Source organism: Oryx dammah, unplaced genomic scaffold, assembly GCF_014754425.2.
Source record: "Oryx dammah isolate SB20612 unplaced genomic scaffold, SCBI_Odam_1.1 HiC_scaffold_21, whole genome shotgun sequence".
NCBI classification, from domain to species: Eukaryota; Metazoa; Chordata; class Mammalia; order Artiodactyla; family Bovidae; genus Oryx; species Oryx dammah.
The window spans coordinates 38,112,948-38,131,468 of record NW_024070205.1 but is presented as its reverse complement, the minus strand read 5'-3'; the positions used below and the strand labels follow the sequence as shown (position 1 = coordinate 38,131,468).

Genomic DNA, 18,521 nt, shown 5'->3' with positions numbered 1-18,521 from the left:
GTCACTTTTGTACTTTTAGAAACTTACACCTCTTCAACAAACACGTCTTTTATTACATAAGTAATTGAGGGTAAGGTGAAAAGAAAAAAGTAGGCCTTCCCCAAATTCCAGTGAATCTTACTTTTGTATTTCCCCATGTGAGCATAGACACATAAAAATTATATTGCATGTAGATTCTTTATCATCTGAGCCACCAGGGAAGCCCAAAATTTTAATAGGTTATATTATATTGTATAACTGTTAATCTTTTTCCTTCTTAGCAAATATTCACCTAATTATGATTATTAATGACTGCACATATTTTCCTTAATATAAATGCATCATATTTTATTTAATAGGACTCCCATTGTGAAAAAGTTGGCTTAAAGCTCAACATTCAGAAAACTAAGATCATGGCATCCAGTCCCATCACTTTTATGGCAAATAGGTGGGGAAACAGTGGAAACAGTGACTGACTTTATTTTTCTGGGCTCCAAAATCACTGTAGATGGTGATTGCAGCAATGAAATTAAAAGACGCTTACTCCTTGGCAGGAAAGTTATGACCAACGTAGACAGCATATTAAAAAGCAGAGACATTACTTTGCCAGCAAAGGTCCATCTAGTCAAGGCTATGGTTTTTCCAGTGGTCATGTATAGATGTGAGAGTTGGACTATAAAGAAAGCTGAGCACCGAAGAATTGATGCTTTTGAACTATGGTGTTGGACAAGACTCTTGAGAGTCCCTTGGACCGCAAGGAGATCCAACCAGTCCATCCTAAAGGAGATCAATCCTGGGTGTTCATTGGAAGGACTGGTGTTGAAGCTGAAACTCCAATACGTTGGCCACCTGATGCGAAGAGCTGACTCAATGGGAAAGACCCTGATGCTGGGAGAGATTGAAGGCAGGAGGAGAAGGGGACGACAGAGGATGAGATGGTTGGATGGCATCACCGACTCAATAGACATCGGTTTGGGTGGACTCCAGGATTTGGTGATGGACAGGGAGGTCTGGCGTGCTGGGATCGCAAAGAGTCGGACACGACTGAGCGACTGGACTGAACCGAACTGTGAGATATTTAAATTTTTTCAATGTTTTTTTAATAATGGACGGTGATTTTTAAAAAATGAGACGTAGTCAAATTCTATTTCTGCTATTGATTTTCGAAAGGATTTTTTTTTTTAATGATACTTCTTCGAAATTATTTAGTCACAAGTAGCTCATTTAGTTCAAATTTGCCTATTGTTTCTGGCGAATGATCTTGGGAGCTAGATAATATTGGGAAAGTGGGGAAATATAACTAAAAATGCTTTAAAACGCGAATTACATTTCACAGAAGAAAAATCATGGATACACTAGTGCTAGTGCGCCGGTTTCGCTCACACAGTGCTCTCGAAAGTTAAATCTGGGGTCGCGAACCTCTGCCTAGTCTTTTGTGGTCCCATCCCGCCGTACCCAGACAGCGAAATGGGCACCGCCACGGCCCGGGTGCAGTGGGGAACTTTAGTAACGATGCACCGGATGTGTGCGTGGAAGTGACTGAAGTCAACTCACGAATGATTGGTTCTCCTGAGAGGACCTAAGCCTCCTTTCTCCTGCCACTGGCCACGGGGTTTGTCTATTTGAACAGTCCCCGCCCCCTGGAGAAGCCGGTCCCGAAGCCTCACTTCTCCTAAATGATTATTGGCCTGTATTCCTGTCTATCTTCTTCTTATGTCCGTCGATTGGTCGTCAGGGCTAGGAGTACGCCCTCCCTCCCGCCCGGCTTAGAGGACAGCGGGGAAGGCGGGTGGTGGGGACCGGGCCCTGAAGCGGCGGTACCAGCGCTGGCGGCGGCAGCTGAGGCCTTGGCCGAAGCCGCGCGGTGAGTCTGGGGCCTGGCACCGACCCCTCCAAGGCGGCGGAATGTCCAGACCCACGGCCAGCCTGGTCCGTGGGGGCACCCCGGGAAGCCGTCCATCTGGGACTTGGGGTCCCCTCAGTACTGGCCCCATGGAGTTGGGCGCCGCCGGAGCCCTTGACCCTCACCCCGCGAGGCTACGCCCACCTCCTCCCGGACCTCCAGGAAACCCCCGGACTCTTTAGCCTAGCGTGTGTTTCTGACGCCAGAAGGCCGGCCCATCAGCTCCTGTATTGCTGGGGCGCCTTTGGGTCTCTGCCCATCAGTCAACCCTTCTTCTGAGCCACCTACACATTGTCTTCAGAGAGGACCAACGTCAGTGTCAGCCCCTTGCGCTTCACTGTGGATGCCTCTCAAGGACCCATTTCCCGGAGCTGAGCTCGGTTCCACCCTGAGTTTCATCCTCTCTGCTTACCCCGCCACCATCCCTAGTTTGGGCACCTGGCTTTAACTTCTGTAAGCCCTCGCCAAGACCCTTCGTATATTTAACTTCTAGTATTTTCATTGAATTCTGCCTGGAGCAGATAGCCTTTGGGCCTTAGACCTTATGAAGGTAGGCTGATTCCTTCCTGAGACTGGAAATTCCTTGCTAGCCTACCTCCCCCCTCATCACAGCCAAGTGCACACTCTCTGTAGTAGTTTTCTCCTCTGGAATCCTTAGGTTTCCTCAGCCCTAAAGTCTGACACTTCTTTCTGCAGTCTTCTTCTTGGTGCTGGAGAATTTAAAGGCTTTTCAGAATCAATTATTACTGTTTTTTACCCCTCTGGATTTCACAAATTCTTTCAAAATAAGAAATTTTGAAAATTTTATTTTCTATTATAACGTGGACATACCTAGGATAGGTGTATATGTTACTGCCGTGGCAGTCTGGGCAGAGCTTTATCATAGCCACTTTATTAGGGTCACTTGATTATTTGTGTTTCCCCCTAGATTGTAAGCTTATTGAGGGAAGGAACAGTACATAACTGAGGAATAAATGAGTGATCTCAGGAACAAATCAGTCTCTCTTAGCTCACGTTCCAGCTACGTTCTATAGGGCAGAGACTTCCCTGACAGTCCAGTGGTGACGACTCCTTGCTTCCAATGCAGGTTCAAACCCTGGTTGGGGAAATGAGATCCCACATGCTGCAGGGCAGGACCACAAAATAAAAATAGAAAATAATAAAAAATTAAAAAAATACAGAACTGCGCTGCCCAGTAACAATAACCATCAGCCAATGTGAAATGTGACTAGTCCAAGTTGAAATTGACCGAATTGTAAAATGCACACTCGATTTTGGTGACTTGGTACAGAAAAAAAGAATGAAAAAAATATGTCAATAATTTTTTGTATTGATAATGTGTTGAAATGATATTTGGGATATATTGGGATTAAATGTGTTCATTTTTCTTGTTTCTTTTTATGTTTTCCATATGGCTACTAGGAAATTCGAAGTTACATTTGTGATTCATATTGCTTTTGGGCAGTGCTGCTATAGAATAATAAACAGTGCCCCTCTTTAAATTTTCGTCAAGGAAAGGGGCAGTCTTAGGCATGCTTATTCTCCTCTGCCTCCCCGCTCTAGTACCTGACTGTGCCATGTATGTAGAAGTCATAATGAGAATCCCAGCTAGTAACTGTTAACTCACTGTGTGCCTGGCACTGTTTTAATCATTTTTTAACATGGGTTAACTCACTTAATCCTCACATCAACCTTACGAGTTAGGTACTATTATCCTCTTATTACAGTTAGGGAAACTGCTAAGTATCTTCCTCAAGGTATATAATTTTGGACTGAATTCACACCCAGGTAAGTCTGGCAGCACAGCCCATCATTTGACCTATGCTAATGTGCTGCCTCTTTTAAACATCAGTCATCGTTGAATGGCTCAAGGCTCTTTGCATGTTTTTCAGTGAGGTCTCCCAACCTTGTTTGGCTCCCCAGCTTGACTTGGGTGTATGAAGATCTGTGTTGAGGAGCTGGGACCATATATAAGTTCATTGCCATGGTTTGTTATTTAGAATATTAAAGGAAGCATCTCTCCAAAGAACCTCAGGGCAAGATGCTTGGAACCGGCCCTGCCGCCGCCACCACAGCTGCCACCACATCCAGCAACGTGAGCGTCCTGCAGCAGTTTGCCAGCGGCCTAAAGAGCCGGAATGAAGAGACCAGGGCCAAAGCTGCCAAGGAGCTCCAGCACTACGTCACCATGGAGCTCCGAGAGGTTCGGACTGTTGTCATTGGGCCATTCATCATGGAGTGTTGGGGCTACCTGTACCATCCCTGGGTTAGATGCCTCTTGACAGCTAAGTGAGAATTCAGAAAATGTAAAGATTCCATTTCAGAAAGGCGCCCAGTTTCTCATGTCCATAGAATGTGCGGATTCCTTTGCAGCAGTTACACATTTCTGTGGCATTTCCTGTGGTGTGGTATTTTAAGAGTCAGCATAGAGATGGCTCTTTCTTTTCATTTTTTTCTGTTTCATGCCACATTCCAGACCTTCCACTCTTTCTACCTGATAACAGTGGTTGGCATGGCTTTGAGGAGTTGGTTGCTTGAGGCTTTCTAAACAGTGACCAGACTTGAGGTCAGGGATAATGTCTTGTTTGTCCTTATACCTCTGGTACTAGGTAGAATCTAGGACGGTGGCTGGCCTGCTATTGTGTAAGATATTCAATAAATATTTGTTAAATAGACCAATGAATTGCTGTACAGTTTAAAACTAAAAATGGGCAGCAGGCGTGTTCCCTTTGGCTTGAACTATACCTGCCGGCTGCCTTTCAAGTCCTAACCTTTGGAGCCATCCCACCATCGGGGAGACATTAGAAGTTGTGCTGAGTACATCTTCTTTTGTAGATGAGTCAAGAGGAGTCTACTCGCTTCTATGATCAGCTGAACCATCACATCTTTGAACTGGTGTCCAGCTCAGATGCCAATGAGAGGAAAGGTGGCATTTTGGCCATAGGTAAGGACAGAGTCTCTGGTGAGGTGAGAACTGGAAATAAAGGACTGCTCACCTTTGTGTCCACTGCACCCTGTGTCTGCTTCCTGCTAGATACTTAGTTCACATTTGTTTAAGGAATTTTAAGGAGCCTCATGGCTTTCAGTGTACTTACTCAGCTATTTTAGCAGTAGTCCTGGGACATAGGCAAAGCAGATATTTTCAGATATCCATATATCTGAACCATATCTCAGAACCATTAAGCAACTTTTCTAGGGCCAGTGCACCAGGGCTGAGACTAGAAGCCTGCTTTCATTCCAGGCTCTGTTTTCTCCATAGCGCGGTGTGGCATAGTGGGACTCACAAATAGAAAAGTAGAGTTGGGATGCATTGAATTAAAGGCAGGTAATTTTCAGCTCCCAGGAACTAGTCATCCATCCTGTGAACTATTATTCAGTCCCAGTTTGTTTTCCTTTTCTTCTTGGGAAAACAAATTGTATTTACTAAAATGAGGTCATTTTGCTTTATGTAAGTAGTTCTGGCACAAATGCCAAATCTGTTGGTTGGAATGAAAATTGTTTGCATCCTTACTGTCTGGAGATTGCAGTTGGTACTTAAAAGGAAGAGGTCACTGGCTGTGTCCCTCTGAAGGCCGCCTACTTTCCTGGGCAGCCTGTGCCCCTCCTCACCTTTTGCCTCCCTGTCTTTTCCAGCCAGCCTCATAGGAGTGGAAGGTGGGAATGCCACTCGGATCGGAAGATTTGCTAACTACCTTCGGAACCTCCTTCCCTCCAATGACCCAGTTGTCATGGAAATGGCATCCAAGGCCATCGGTCGGCTCGCCATGGCAGGGGACACTTTCACTGCTGAGTATGTAGAGTTTGAGGTGAAGCGAGCCCTGGAATGGCTGGGTGCTGACCGCAACGAGGGCCGGAGACACGCGGCTGTGAGTGTCTGGGGAGCAGTGCCTTGTGTCGGGGTACTTCATGTGATGTGCTCAGGGCCCTGGAAGGCAAAGAGTGAGAGGGGTGGCTCCAGGCAGAGGCACTGTGCTTCTTGGTGGCCCTGAATTCTGCCCCGAATCCCTTTCTCTCCTCACCCTGAGCTCCGTTCCTGAGGAGGAAAATTAACGTTCTCTTTCATTGCTTGAGAGGCAGCCCTGTGTGCAGTTCTTACCCTGACCTCTGATTTTCCAGTCGAAAATTCTTCCCCAGAAGGCACCGTTCAGCCATAGGAAAGAAGAGAAGCCACAAGCCAAAAGGCTTACAAAGCCTCAGACAGCTGCACTATCTGCAGCATCCCTCTGTCAAGGTCCCTCAATAGCCTGTGGAATAAGGAAGTTCTGGGCTGCAGAGAGGAGCAAGGGAGGTACTCGCTCCCCCTGCTGGGAGAGTGGGTCTGCCTTCTCCCAGGCCTTTCCTGTTTATGTTTTAGTCATTTATTGATTGGTCAGTACGCAGTCCAGACTTCCTCTTTCCCCTTGGCTGTTCCGCATTTGAGGGAGTGGTGGCTTCTATCCTCTTCTAGACGCACATCCTCCTCGCTCTCCAGGGCTCATCCCTGAAAAAGACTGGTTTGATGGGCTAAGAATCCAGGTTGGGAAGTGGGGGAGAGTCTGTCCTTAAGAGACAGAATCTATGAACCAGTGTGGTGGGAATAGAAGCTTTAGGTGGCTCCTTTCCAGTCGCTTCCCTCTTTAGCAGGCAGCACCATGAGAAAGGAGCCTGCCTGGGTGAGGGGCCTGCCTCTGGTGCCACTCTCTAACTCTAACTTGGGGCAAACCACCCCGCCCGCCTTCCATTTTACCATGGTCAAATGAAAAAAGTAGCAAGATTAAATATTAAACAGGAACATTTATTCAATAAAGGTTTATTGAATGCTTAAGTAGTCCAGGTACATTCTAGGCTATTTATCTATCTACTATCTATTGTAGTGGAGCAGTATATAAAACATCAGACACGGCTGCCCTTTCAGAACTTGTGTCCTAACTTTCCTGTACAAGTGTTCTATTTCTAAACACCCTGTGATAATGGACACTGAGATGTTTGATCAGTTTCACTCTCATTCTTAGGTCCCCAGGAATTCTGAGCTACAAGAGTGGGCAAGCGTGCCGTCTTCTTAGTGTGTGTTGGCTCTGGCATGAAAAGAGGCTGTGTTCGTGAGAGAACAGAGCTCTCTGATCCAGATGCAAGATCTCTGTGTGCCTTTCCTCCCAGGTCCTGGTGCTCCGTGAGCTGGCCATCAGTGTCCCCACCTTCTTCTTCCAGCAAGTACAGCCCTTCTTTGACAATATCTTTGTGGCCGTGTGGGACCCCAAACAGGCCATCCGGGAGGGAGCTGTCGCCGCCCTTCGTGCCTGTCTGATCCTCACCACCCAGCGGGAGCCAAAAGAGATGCAGAAGCCGCAGTGGTACAGGGTGAGGAGATGGCTCCATTCCAGCCTCCAGCAAAGCACTTCGGCCTAGAGTGTCGCTGGGCTCAAAGAGCAGCAGTAGACCCCTGGCCACAGAGCTAGCATCATGTCTGCTTTGGTCTTACATGACTTTTTAAGCTCAGTGAATTAGTAGTTATTTTGTTGTTTTTCACGAAAGCAAAGATCTGGCCATAGCTACACCATTATTTTATGTACCACTAAGAGTGAGACTGCAGTGCCAGTTACACTCACTGCCTTTTTAACAATTATAAGGTGTCTCTTTTCAAAGATGTTAAAGTAGGGGGAAATGGATGTGTCTGGAGGAACAAAATGCAGTAAATACTGAGAAAATACCAATTCTCCTCTAGTGTTGTGAGTCCCGTGCTGACTGCTTCTGCCAGGAGAACCTACTGAGGCTTGTCCTACACCAAGAGCCTTGAACATGGGACTGGATACCTGGGTTCTAGTCTTGGCTGCTCTGTGACCTTGGGCAAGTCACTTAGTTTCTGTTTTTAATCTGCCTCATGGTGGCGTTGTGAGAGTTGAAGCTAAATTAGATGAAAGAGCTCAATGAGCTAATATTGTTGGTGATACTGGCACGAGTCCCTGAGCAGGCATGGTAACCTCAGAACCCACCACATAAATGGGCGGGCTGCTTTCTAACTCTGGGTGTTGTGTAACGAAGGCATTCTGCATCTCTCTGTAGCACACGTTTGAAGAGGCAGAGAAAGGGTTTGATGAGACCTTGGCCAAGGAGAAGGGCATGAATCGGGATGACCGGATCCATGGAGCCCTGCTGATTCTCAATGAGCTGGTCCGGATCAGCAGCATGGAGGGAGAGGTGAGAAGCTACTTCTGAGGAACAATGGGGTCATGTGCCATTCTGAGAATGAGACGAGGCGAGATTCTCATCCTCACAAGCTTACATTTTATAGGGAAATAGGTAATGGACAAAGAAATAAGAGCATATCAGACAGCAGCCAGATCTATGAAGAAATGGAGTGGAGGGAAACAGGGTGGAGGGGGTGACTCCCTCCCTGCAGTGATGTCATTTGAGCTGAGACCACATGACATGGAGGAGCCAGCCTAGTGGCTGGCAGGGAGGTTGTCCATGCAGAGACTTGAGGGTGAAAGAGAGTTTGACAAGTTCAAGCAGGAAGGAAAGTGAAGCTGGTGCACCATGAGTGGGAGGAGGGAGGCGGGCCCCCACTGGGAGGCTCATAGTTTGTGGTCCACTCAGGCTCTTATTCTCACTCCAGGGATGATGTGACAGCATGTCGGTAACAGTCATTGGCTGCTTGTGGGGAAGAGCTTGTGGAGAGGCAGGGAGGAAAGCAGAGAGATGAGTTAGGAGGTGTATTGGCCCAAAAAGAAGCTACAAAGATGGGTTTAAAAGTACAAGGATTGTATGAGGGAAATAGCCTGTGAGAGAGAATGAGGAGGGAGCTGGAAGAGGCTGGGAGAACCATCAGGCCTCAGCGCGTGTCTGACCCTGAGTGAATGAGAGTGGAAGAAAAGTGGGATGGAAGCATCCTAATCTGCCATGCAGAGCCATCCCAGGGTCCTCAGGCCAGACGTGGCTGTCAGGAGGCCCGCCATAGCATTCTTACTGCGTTCTCTTGGCTGGAAGCGGCCCCTGGAGGGTGCGGCCGTGGCACAGACACGCCTTGCACTGACTCTGGTAGTGTAGACGGAGAAGTGGATTCAGTGTCAGTCCACTCATGCTGGATTCAGGGTGTATCTGGGAGGTAGTCTTCCAACGGGGAGCTGGTTGCTGTGGAATTTCACCCCAGGGCTTCCAGCTTTTGGAGGCCCAGTGACGTTTGTCAGTGCCTGTGTCCTGGATGTGGGCACAGTGTGTGCTGCAGCGTGTGAAGCACAGAGTCTAGCTCTGGATCCCCACTCTTCTGTCTACTGTGTGACTTGGGTAAATTACTTCACCCCCTCAGTTTTCTCAGTTTTAACAGGGTCTTATCCACCTCATTGGTCTTCTGTAAGGTTTCTAAATATATATGAGGTGCTTAGCACAACTCCTGATTCCTAGTGGGCATTGCATAAATGATCATCCTCAGAGATTTCCCCACCTGAGTATAACGTGCTTTCCACTGTACCCCACACAGCTCTGGGATCTTCGTTGTCTCCAGAAAAACGGGACAAGATCACCTAGCTCATAGGTTTAAATGAAATAGTACTTTATGACGGTGCTTTGTAAATTATAAAGAACTATGCAAATGTAAGGGCTTTCCTGTTGGCTCAGTCGGTAAAGAATTCTGCAGTGCAGGAGACCTGGGTTTCATCCCTGGTTTGGGAAGATCTGGAGAAGGGAATGGCTACACACTCCAGTGTTCTTGCCTGGGAAATTCCCATGGACAGAGAAGCCTGGCGGGCTATAGTCCATGGGGTTGCAAGAGTCGGACATGACTTAGCAACTAAACCATCACCACCATACAAATATAAAGTATTATAATTTCATAACTTCATTCATTCAACAGAATAGAATGAGCATCTACTATAGGCCAGTTATACCTTGTCCTAAGAGCTAGAATAATGCAGCAGTGAATAAAACAGTACATACTAGCAAAAGGAGGCAGACAATACACAAATCAATAAAAGTATGTATAGTACAGCATATGGTGATATGTGCTGTGGAGAAAAGTAGGGCAGAGAAAGGAATGGGGAAGCTAGCATGGATCAAGGATTACATTTTACAATATGATGACATTTGCGCATAGCCGTGAAGAAGCTAAGAACAAAGCCATACAAACATCTGGGGATGCCCCTTCCAGACAGCTGGTTCTGTAAGCACGAGGCCCCATGGTAGGAGTGTGCTGCTTTATGAAGGGAGAGAGCTTGCTGTTGTGAGCTGAGTGAGAGGAGAGAGGAGTTGGGAGGCAGGGTCCAGGGAATACCTGGGGCAGGAGGGGATGCATCACGTAGGATCTCAGAAGCCCCTGCACATATCATTGGAAATAAATTACTGGAGGGGCCAGGGCTGAGGCCCCTAGTCAGGACAGAACTGTAGCATCTCAGTAGAGGACTTGGGCAGCTTAGACCATACTGGGAGCTGTGGTGGTGCCAGGAGGGGCTGGGTTCTAAATTTGGGATTTGGAGGGGTGGGAGAGAGAGGAGTCCAGGTTTGAGGCCTCAGCGACTGGAAGGATAGAGTTGCCATTTACTGAGATGGGAGTAATGGGTCTGGGGTGGAGGGTCAGGGGTTTGCTTTTGAACTTGTTAAGTTTAAGGTGAGCATTGTGCATCTGAGTGGAGATGTTGAGTAGTTTGGGGGAGAGATCTGAGCGAGACAGATGTGGGAGTTGTTGGCATGTGGGTGTTATTTCCAGTCGTGAGACTAGATGAGAACTCCCCGGTAACTAGGGTGGCTGGGGGAGAGATGGGGGCTGAGATCCTGAGGAACCCAGGGAGACCAAGGAGTGGCGGTGGGTGTGGGTGCTGGCAAAACTCAGGATCCAAGGAGCCAAGTGAATGAAGGGTTTCAAGGAGGAGGAAACACTGCGTTGGATCAGATGCTGCAGGCAAGTCAAATAAGATGGGGACTGAGACTGACCATTTGATTTAGCAACGAAAGAATGTTGGTGACCTTGACAAAAATAGTGGACAAGATTTCCTGAGAAATGAAAATATCTGTGAGAAGAGTTTGGAAGTCTGGAAATTAATTGTTCTCTTATCTTTCTCAATTTGGACTGCTGGAGGACGAGTTATTGAGCAGTCCTTTGAATAGGTAAGAGGTGTGAGTTCTCAGCCAATCAGCTTATTCCATGCCTCTTATGGACTTCCTAGGCCTCTGAGAAAATCACTTGCCTCGGCTGTTTCTGCCTGGGTTTCAGGTGAGAAGAGGGACAGCAGAGCTTCCTTAGCAGGGTGCTGGAGTGGGGCTGCCCCTCACCCTCTCAGGAGTCTCCTGTCATAGCCATCAACAGTCAGCTTTCACACACCAAGGGTAGCTTAGGGGTCTTTGGGAGCCAGCCCCCTGCTGCTGCTTCATTGTTCAGTAGGTGGTGCTCTTCTGCCTAAATTAGAACAGAATCAGGCCCCTGCAAGGTCCTAGGGAAACCTGAATCCTTAAGAAGAGTGGCCTCCATCCCCTGTGGGAAGAGTTACATTTCAGGGTTGGGTGTGTGTTGCTCATAGACTCCCCGGTGCCCAGGTAAATGCCTCTTGTGAGTAAAGGTGACTTTTCCCCTACGTGTACAGCGCCTGAGAGAAGAAATGGAAGAAATCACACAGCAGCAGTTGGTCCATGACAAGTACTGCAAGGATCTCATGGGTTTTGGAACGAAACCCCGTCACATCACCCCCTTCACCAGTTTCCAGGCCGTGCAGCCCCAGCAGTCAAATGCCTTGGTGGGGCTGCTGGGGTACAGCTCTCACCAAGGCCTCATGGGCTTCGGGGCCTCCCCCAGCCCGGCAAAGTCCACGCTGGTGGAGAGTCGCTGCTGCAGGGACTTGATGGAAGAGAAATTTGATCAGGTCAGTAGCAGGAAGTCTGCTCTCTCTTTTCCCAAGCTCCACGCCTCCCCTTCCTTTGCCAACCCTGTGTCCTTCCTGTCTCAGGTGTGCCAGTGGGTGCTGAAGTGCAGGAATAGCAAGAACTCGCTGATCCAAATGACAATCCTTAATTTGTTGCCCCGCTTGGCTGCCTTCCGACCTTCTGCCTTCACAGGTGAGGATGTCCATGGATGCGTTGTGTTGTTACCCATCAGGGGTAATTAAACAGAGAAGACATGATTGCAGAAAGTTACAACTGCTGCTCATTTGAAGCCAGTCTCTGGTTTCTTAGCCAGTTTCAGCAGTACGTAGTTTTCTGTAAATGTGGCAGACACCGGGACAGTCCGAATGCAGGCAGACGTGCTTCTAGAGCCGACCAAGTTCTCACGTGGAAGCCAACATGCTCGTTCACGAATGGGCTCCAGGTAGATGAAGGAAGGGCAGTTTGGGTTTCTGTGGGGTGCAGCAGCTAGTCTGTGGGGCACGGAGGAGCCGATGCGGTCATGTATCTGCCCCTGAGGTGGGCTCCAGGCTGCCTCCTCGCTCACGAGGAGGAAGGACTGGAAGCTTTAGGGGCTGGTTTCATGGGTGATAGACCGTGGGTTCCCCCCTTCCTGCCCTGTTGCCACTGGTTGCTGTGAATTCCTAGCTCCTGAAACTGGCCCAGCTCAGACAGTGGCTTCTCCCTGAGGCCTGCCTGGTTCACTTCAGCTGGAAGCATGCTCTTCCTTTCTCATTATAACCCCCAGCTGTGGAAGAGCCACGGCATCAGACCTGGGGGTGAATCTTCCCTCTGTTCTTTTTGCTTGGCTGCGCCGTGAGGCATGCCGGATCTTAGTTCCCCAGGGATCAAACCTGTGCCTGCTGCATTGGGAGCACAAAGTCTTAAACAGTAGACCACCAGGGGAAAAGTCCCAGTCTCTGTTCTTAGCTGTGATGTTTGGGGCAGATTGTGCGACCTTCCTGGACCTTCACTTCTGGATGGGTCCAGTTAGAGTGACAGTTCCTGCACCATGAGATGGGCTGCCTTAATGTCTAAGCACCTTTCTAAGTGCCTAGTGCAGAGTGAGCTCCAAGAAATAGAAACCATTACTGTTGCTGGCTCCTCTGGCTACTTCAAAGCCTTTTTAATAATAAGGTAAAGGTAAAAATTATACTGTTACTCCAGTTGCCTGTTCATACTTAACATCCTGGTCTCACCTCCCTCCTTGCTGGGTGTAGAGACCTTAGCCCTACATCTCTTTGGTCTTCACTGTGGTGCATGCTGCCTGCATTTCATAAGCGTACAGGACCCAGTGAGAGCCGAGGTAGGAAGCGGAAGGCCAGCCTGCCCCTCCACAGATGCCTTTTCCTGGCGTAGACTCATCTCACACTGCTCAGCTCAGATGAGACAGTGGCAAAATAACAGCTGGTGAAGTGTTAATGTGTGGGGTGTGAGCACAGGCTGTGCTGAGTGAGGATGAGACAAATAGCCACATAAAATCACTGAACCATAAAGAAAGGATGTAATGAAAATCACCTGTAGTTTTTCAGTTTTCCATTCTTCTCTCCTCGTGCTCAGCAGCTTTTCTCTGTTTTTAATAACCAGACATGCCTCTGTTCAGTAGAGCTTTAAATGATCTTGGTTTGAAAGTCTGTGGTTCAAAAGAGAGTAATAAGTAGGCCATATTTGATCAAAGTCTGGCATATTGTGGAAGCAGTTACCCTAGTAAGTTCAAGAGATGGCCTAGCAGCACGATACAAGGACTCAGAAGGCCCCCAGGTTTGTTCTTTTGATGTGGGTTTTTGTTGTTTTATTAAATAATATACTAAAATATGTCCTTGGAATTCAGCCTGGGCAGCCCGCATAAGTACAGTCTCATTGGGAAAGTGCCACTTTTTAAAGCTTAACAGTTTGGAAGTCATTGCTTGCACTTCCTAATGATGCAACCTTTGGGAATGTCAAAAATACTCCTCTTCGGTTTGGGCTAGAATCTCTAGCAATGCCAGATTCCTAGTCTCTTGGGGTGCTAAATCTGGAAAAGGAAATTGCCACCATGATTTAAGCTCATTTCCTGCTGAAACACTGCCCTTCTGTGAAGGTCTAGTTTTCCTCATAGACGCACTCTGATTTGAGGGTGCGCACTCTGATTTGGTCTCTGACTGTTTTCAAGCCCCAGCGTGCCTCAGCTGGTGGGAGGTCAACTCATTTGACCACGAGCTGTGAGAGAAGACATTCCTCAGTGGTGTAAATGCAGTGATGTGTGTTGCTGAGTGAGGTCCTGGTGGCCCTCCCTCTCCAGCGCTCACTTTCTTGGGGACGGGGGACATGTGGTCTCACCTCATCTGGCCATGAGCTGTGAGAGGAGACATCCGTCGATGGCAGAAGTGCAGTGGCGTGTTGCTGAATGCGGCCCTCGTGGCCCTCCACAGCCCCCACTTTCTCGGGGATAGTGGACGTATGGTCTCTCCTTCTCCACTCCGATGTATGTGCTGCCGGTGCATGGCCTTGAGGCCGGTGAGATGGAAGAGGAGAAACAGAAGCAAGGCATGAAGCAGGCAGCTCCAGCCTTCTGAGGAGTCATAACACTTTAGCTTAAATTGCCCAAGAATCACCTACCCGTGCACATTGGCTTATGTAAACTTAATGAAAATACACATGAGGCTTTCCAAATTACAGGCTAAATCTTATTCTATTAAATATAACTGTACAGAATTCTCTAGGTGATAGCAAAGTGATTTCTAGGCCTAGGCTGAGTGGAATGGCTTGTTTATTGGAAACAATTTTCAATATTAGTATAAATTTCAATATAAAATAGCTTAGTTGATCCTTTCCTTGTTTTAAACCAAGATTTAACATATATTTCTTAAACAAGAGCATATAATCTTTTCCCTCAAAATGTAACACATATGGGGACAATTAATGTGATTAAGTTTTTTTTTTTTATTAAAGGAGAAAGACAGCTTATATTTCTAATATTTCTAAAAGCTTTATCACAGGAGTGATTATCAAGCATAAGACTTTGGTTTGTACATTCTCTCAATTCTCTTTAATGTCTTTCCAACAGGCTTTCTTGATTTATTCTTAAATTGCATGTTGTATAGGAACCCTGACCTTGATGCAGAGACCAGCCCTACCTTGAGCCATATACACTTTGTCATTTCTGTGCTCAGATACCCAGTACCTCCAGGATACCATGAACCATGTCCTGAGCTGCGTCAAGAAGGAGAAGGAACGGACAGCAGCCTTTCAAGCCTTGGGGCTACTTTCTGTGGCTGTGAGGTCTGAGTTCAAGGTCTATTTACCTCGTGTGCTGGATATTATCCGAGCAGCCCTGCCCCCTAAGGACTTTGCCCATAAGTAAGCATCTTTATTAATATTTCACCTTCCACCCCATTTGGTTGGAGAGAAAGGATGCTCCATCTCAGTTTCTGTGGAGCTTAATCCTGTTCTCTGCATCATTAACCACCAAATTATATAATGAATAGCCCTTCCTCAGTTGAGCTCTGGCCTTTTCCAAATGAAGTGACATCAATGTAAATATTTGGGAAGCTTGAATACCTGTGAATGTATTAGATACCAGTGCTGTTCTCAATATGTATATTACTTACTGGGAATCTCCTAGTTCTGTTCTTTTCTCTGGCTTTCAAAGGTCTTATTCTGATAACAACTAAAGTGAGGATTGCCAGACTGGAAGTGAGGGGACCTAATGGTCACCCTTACCCTCATCACTAAAGTTGGATACATTATTCTTCCTCTCAAAACCTCCCAATGAGTAAAATATGAGAAAGACCTTCAGCGCCCTGCAAAGTGGCGAGGTTGGGGTATCTTCTCTAAGTCTCAGGGGATCAGAGTTCATTAGAATTGTATCTTCATAGTTCCCTGTGTTAGTAGCAAAGATTGTGCTAGTGAATTACTGAGCCTCGCCCATCTCAAGCCCAGCATTCTCCTCAAAGGGAGAAGAATTTCTTCCCATATGATGGCTGTGCCCTTCACCCCTGGTCCCTGACCTGCATGTTGCTCAGTTTGCTTCCTAAATCGATACCTTGGCCAACACACTAACCCGTGTGGCGCCTTTTGTGTGAATTCTGAAGTGGGGCCCCTTACTCAGGAGACTTTATTGCCATCTGCTGGACATTTGTTGTAAATATACAAGTCTGCAGTGACGGCAGTGTAATGGGCCCCCCTAGGTCACCTGCACACCCACATGGGGTGGCCCCGTTTGGGTAACCTGCCCTCCTTACGCCACAGTGATTTTGAGGTAGGACATCACACAATACCATTATGTCTAAACTGGTCACACTTGGGTTCTCTGCAGGAGACAGAAGGCTATGCAGGTGGATGCCACGGTGTTCACCTGCATCAGCATGCTGGCCCGAGCCATGGGGCCAGGCATCCAACAGGACATCAAGGAGCTGCTGGAGCCCATGCTGGCAGTGGGCCTGAGGTAGGTGCCAGGAACCTGAGTTGTCCCTGTCTCAGTATGAGGCTCGAGCCACAGTCCTGGGTCTATGTGGAAAGAAAGAGGCATAGCTGTTGGCATATAAAATTGACTAGGTAGAATAGCTCACACTAAATACACAGGCTGATTTCAAATCCATGTTTCATCACTAGCTTGCTTGGTGATTGTAAGTAAATTATTTAACTTCTCTGTGCCTTAGCTTTCTAGTCTGAAAAGTGGGTACAATAACAATTCTATTGTCTAGATTTGTCCTGGGGATTAAGTAGAAGAGTCCACGAAGTGCTGTGTGTTTAAGAAATGCTGTGGTAATGTTTGCAGTTGTCATTTATATTATTACGGGCAAATTACTTAAGCTCCCTACACTTTCGTTCTCTTCATCTATAAAATAAGGACGATGCTGTCAATCTGCTTCCCAGGTGACTTATTGAGACTTGGTTTTAGTGGCTAAATTATAGTAAACAGGTTTGCTCATGACAGAATCATAGATTGTTTTGAAATCTGGAATCAGACCAAGAGAGTTTAGGATATATATTCAATTTTATAGTATTCTTTCTGCTGTAAAGACCAAGCAGAGATGGGACCCAGTCCCCATTCTGGAGAGAAAGGGCTGTTTCTTCTCCAGAACAGACCAGATGTCACATGCCCTTGTCGTGACTGGTTTCCCACCCTTCAGCCCTGCCCTCACAGCTGTGCTCTACGACCTGAGCCGTCAGATTCCACAGCTGAAAAAGGACATCCAAGATGGGCTCCTGAAGATGCTGTCCTTGGTCCTTATGCACAAACCCCTCCGGCACCCAGGCATGCCCAAGGGCCTGGCCCATCAGCTGGCTTCCCCTGGCCTCACAACCCTCCCTGAGGCCAGTGATGTGGGCAGCATCACCCTTGCTCTCCGAACTCTCGGCAGTTTTGAATTTGAAGGTAAGAGATTGTGGTGACTCTTGCCAAGAAAGTCAGTGATACTGGGAACCTGGAGAACAGACTGAGGGTGCCTAGAATCCTTGGCTCTTGCTTGGGTCCTGGAGACAGGGTGGCTGATTCTGCAGCAGCTCATCCTTCCTGTATTCTTTCTGTATATTGTTAATTCCTATCTTTGTTTCTTTGTCTCATACAAAGACAGGAAAAGTGGGTAGGGGGTACAGATATTTTGAAGAATAGTATGCATTAATCCAAAGAACTAATGCTGCAGAGGTGGACTCTGCACCTTCTTACCTCTCTGTAGCTGAGATGGTGTTTAATGCTTTAAAATGTATAAGCAGGGCTTGGGGTGTTTTCGTTACTATGGCTGTATGATTTCCAAGAGTATTGTACTGTGCAGTTCAGTTTGGAATTCCAAGCTGCAGAAAAACCCACGTTAACGCCCTAGGGAGATATATTTCAGGAGAGAAAAATGCATACGTAGATGAAATTTAAGATCACATAGGTGGTACTGGTCAAGACTACAGAGAAACAGCGAGTATAAGAAGTCTAGATGTGCTGTCTGAGCACTTACAGCGTCCATGATTTCCTGTTTCAGTTCCTCCAGTTACACTGATTAACACTCAAGATAATTTATTTCTAATGAATAGCAAGGAGTTATAGTTAAACTCAGCCTACATCAAACTCTCTTTTTGGTATTTGAATCTGGAAACTAAAATAGACAAGGTAAATTTGATCAAAAATGGTTTTTCTCTCTGGGAATATGTAAAACAGTGTCAGAATAAAACAAAATAATTCATTTTTCGAAGGAAATAAAAGATTAGGATGGAAGCAGGGAGAAACTGTCTTTTGTACGTCTCCCAGTTCCTTCTCCATCTGCCTTTCTGCCCATTGGAATCCATTTGTTACCTTTTAAATTTAAGAGAAGAGTTCTGGGTCAGTATCTTGCTGATCAATATCTTGTTGGAAATTAAATTTGTAGCCACTAAGTGGAAATTGCACCCAGTGAGTCTCAGAGCTGCTGTCCAAAGCAGCGGTGTTAATTCTGTCTTCTCTCTGCCCTTGTATCCAGGCCACTCTCTGACCCAGTTTGTCCGCCACTGTGCGGATCACTTCCTGAACAGCGAGCACAAGGAGATCCGTATGGAGGCCGCCCGCACCTGCTCCCGCCTGCTCACGCCCTCTGTCCACCTCATCAGTGGCCATGCTCATGTGGTCAGCCAGACTGCAGTGCAAGTGGTGGCAGATGTGCTCAGCAAACTGCTCGTGGTTGGGATAACTGATCCTGGTAAAGTTTGAGATGCAGGCAGTCTAGGGAAGTGTAGGTGCCAGGTGTAGTTAGAAGTAGCCAGTTTCCTTGCATGGCCCTTCTGGAATCCTGCAGCCTCAACAAGCTGATGTCTAGCTCCTCTTCTGGCAAGGCGTTAGGTTTGGCCACGCCAG

At 47.1% G+C, this 18,521-nt stretch overlaps 1 protein-coding gene across 2 annotated transcripts in view; it reads left to right on the top strand.

Annotated features, from left to right (window-relative positions):
• The first annotated feature begins 1,735 nt into the window (after positions 1-1,735).
• The window catches only part of MTOR (mechanistic target of rapamycin kinase), a 124,571-nt gene continuing 107,785 nt past the window's right edge, over positions 1,736-18,521 (top strand). The window contains exons 1-12 of one of the 2 annotated variants that reach the window (XM_040263423.1): positions 1,736-1,843; positions 3,910-4,085; positions 4,718-4,826; positions 5,516-5,748; positions 7,019-7,219; positions 7,922-8,056; positions 11,428-11,703; positions 11,788-11,896; positions 14,875-15,061; positions 16,020-16,148; positions 16,837-17,081; positions 18,151-18,366. In XM_040263423.1, coding sequence (XP_040119357.1) covers positions 3,924-4,085; positions 4,718-4,826; positions 5,516-5,748; positions 7,019-7,219; positions 7,922-8,056; positions 11,428-11,703; positions 11,788-11,896; positions 14,875-15,061; positions 16,020-16,148; positions 16,837-17,081; positions 18,151-18,366 — 2,002 coding nt within the window. In that variant the 5' untranslated portion in view covers positions 1,736-1,843; positions 3,910-3,923. Of the gene's footprint in view, positions 1,844-3,882; positions 4,086-4,717; positions 4,827-5,515; positions 5,749-7,018; positions 7,220-7,921; positions 8,057-11,427; positions 11,704-11,787; positions 11,897-14,874; positions 15,062-16,019; positions 16,149-16,836; positions 17,082-18,150; positions 18,367-18,521 lie in introns of both variants that reach the window. The other variant, XM_040263424.1, reaches the window with a different exon arrangement.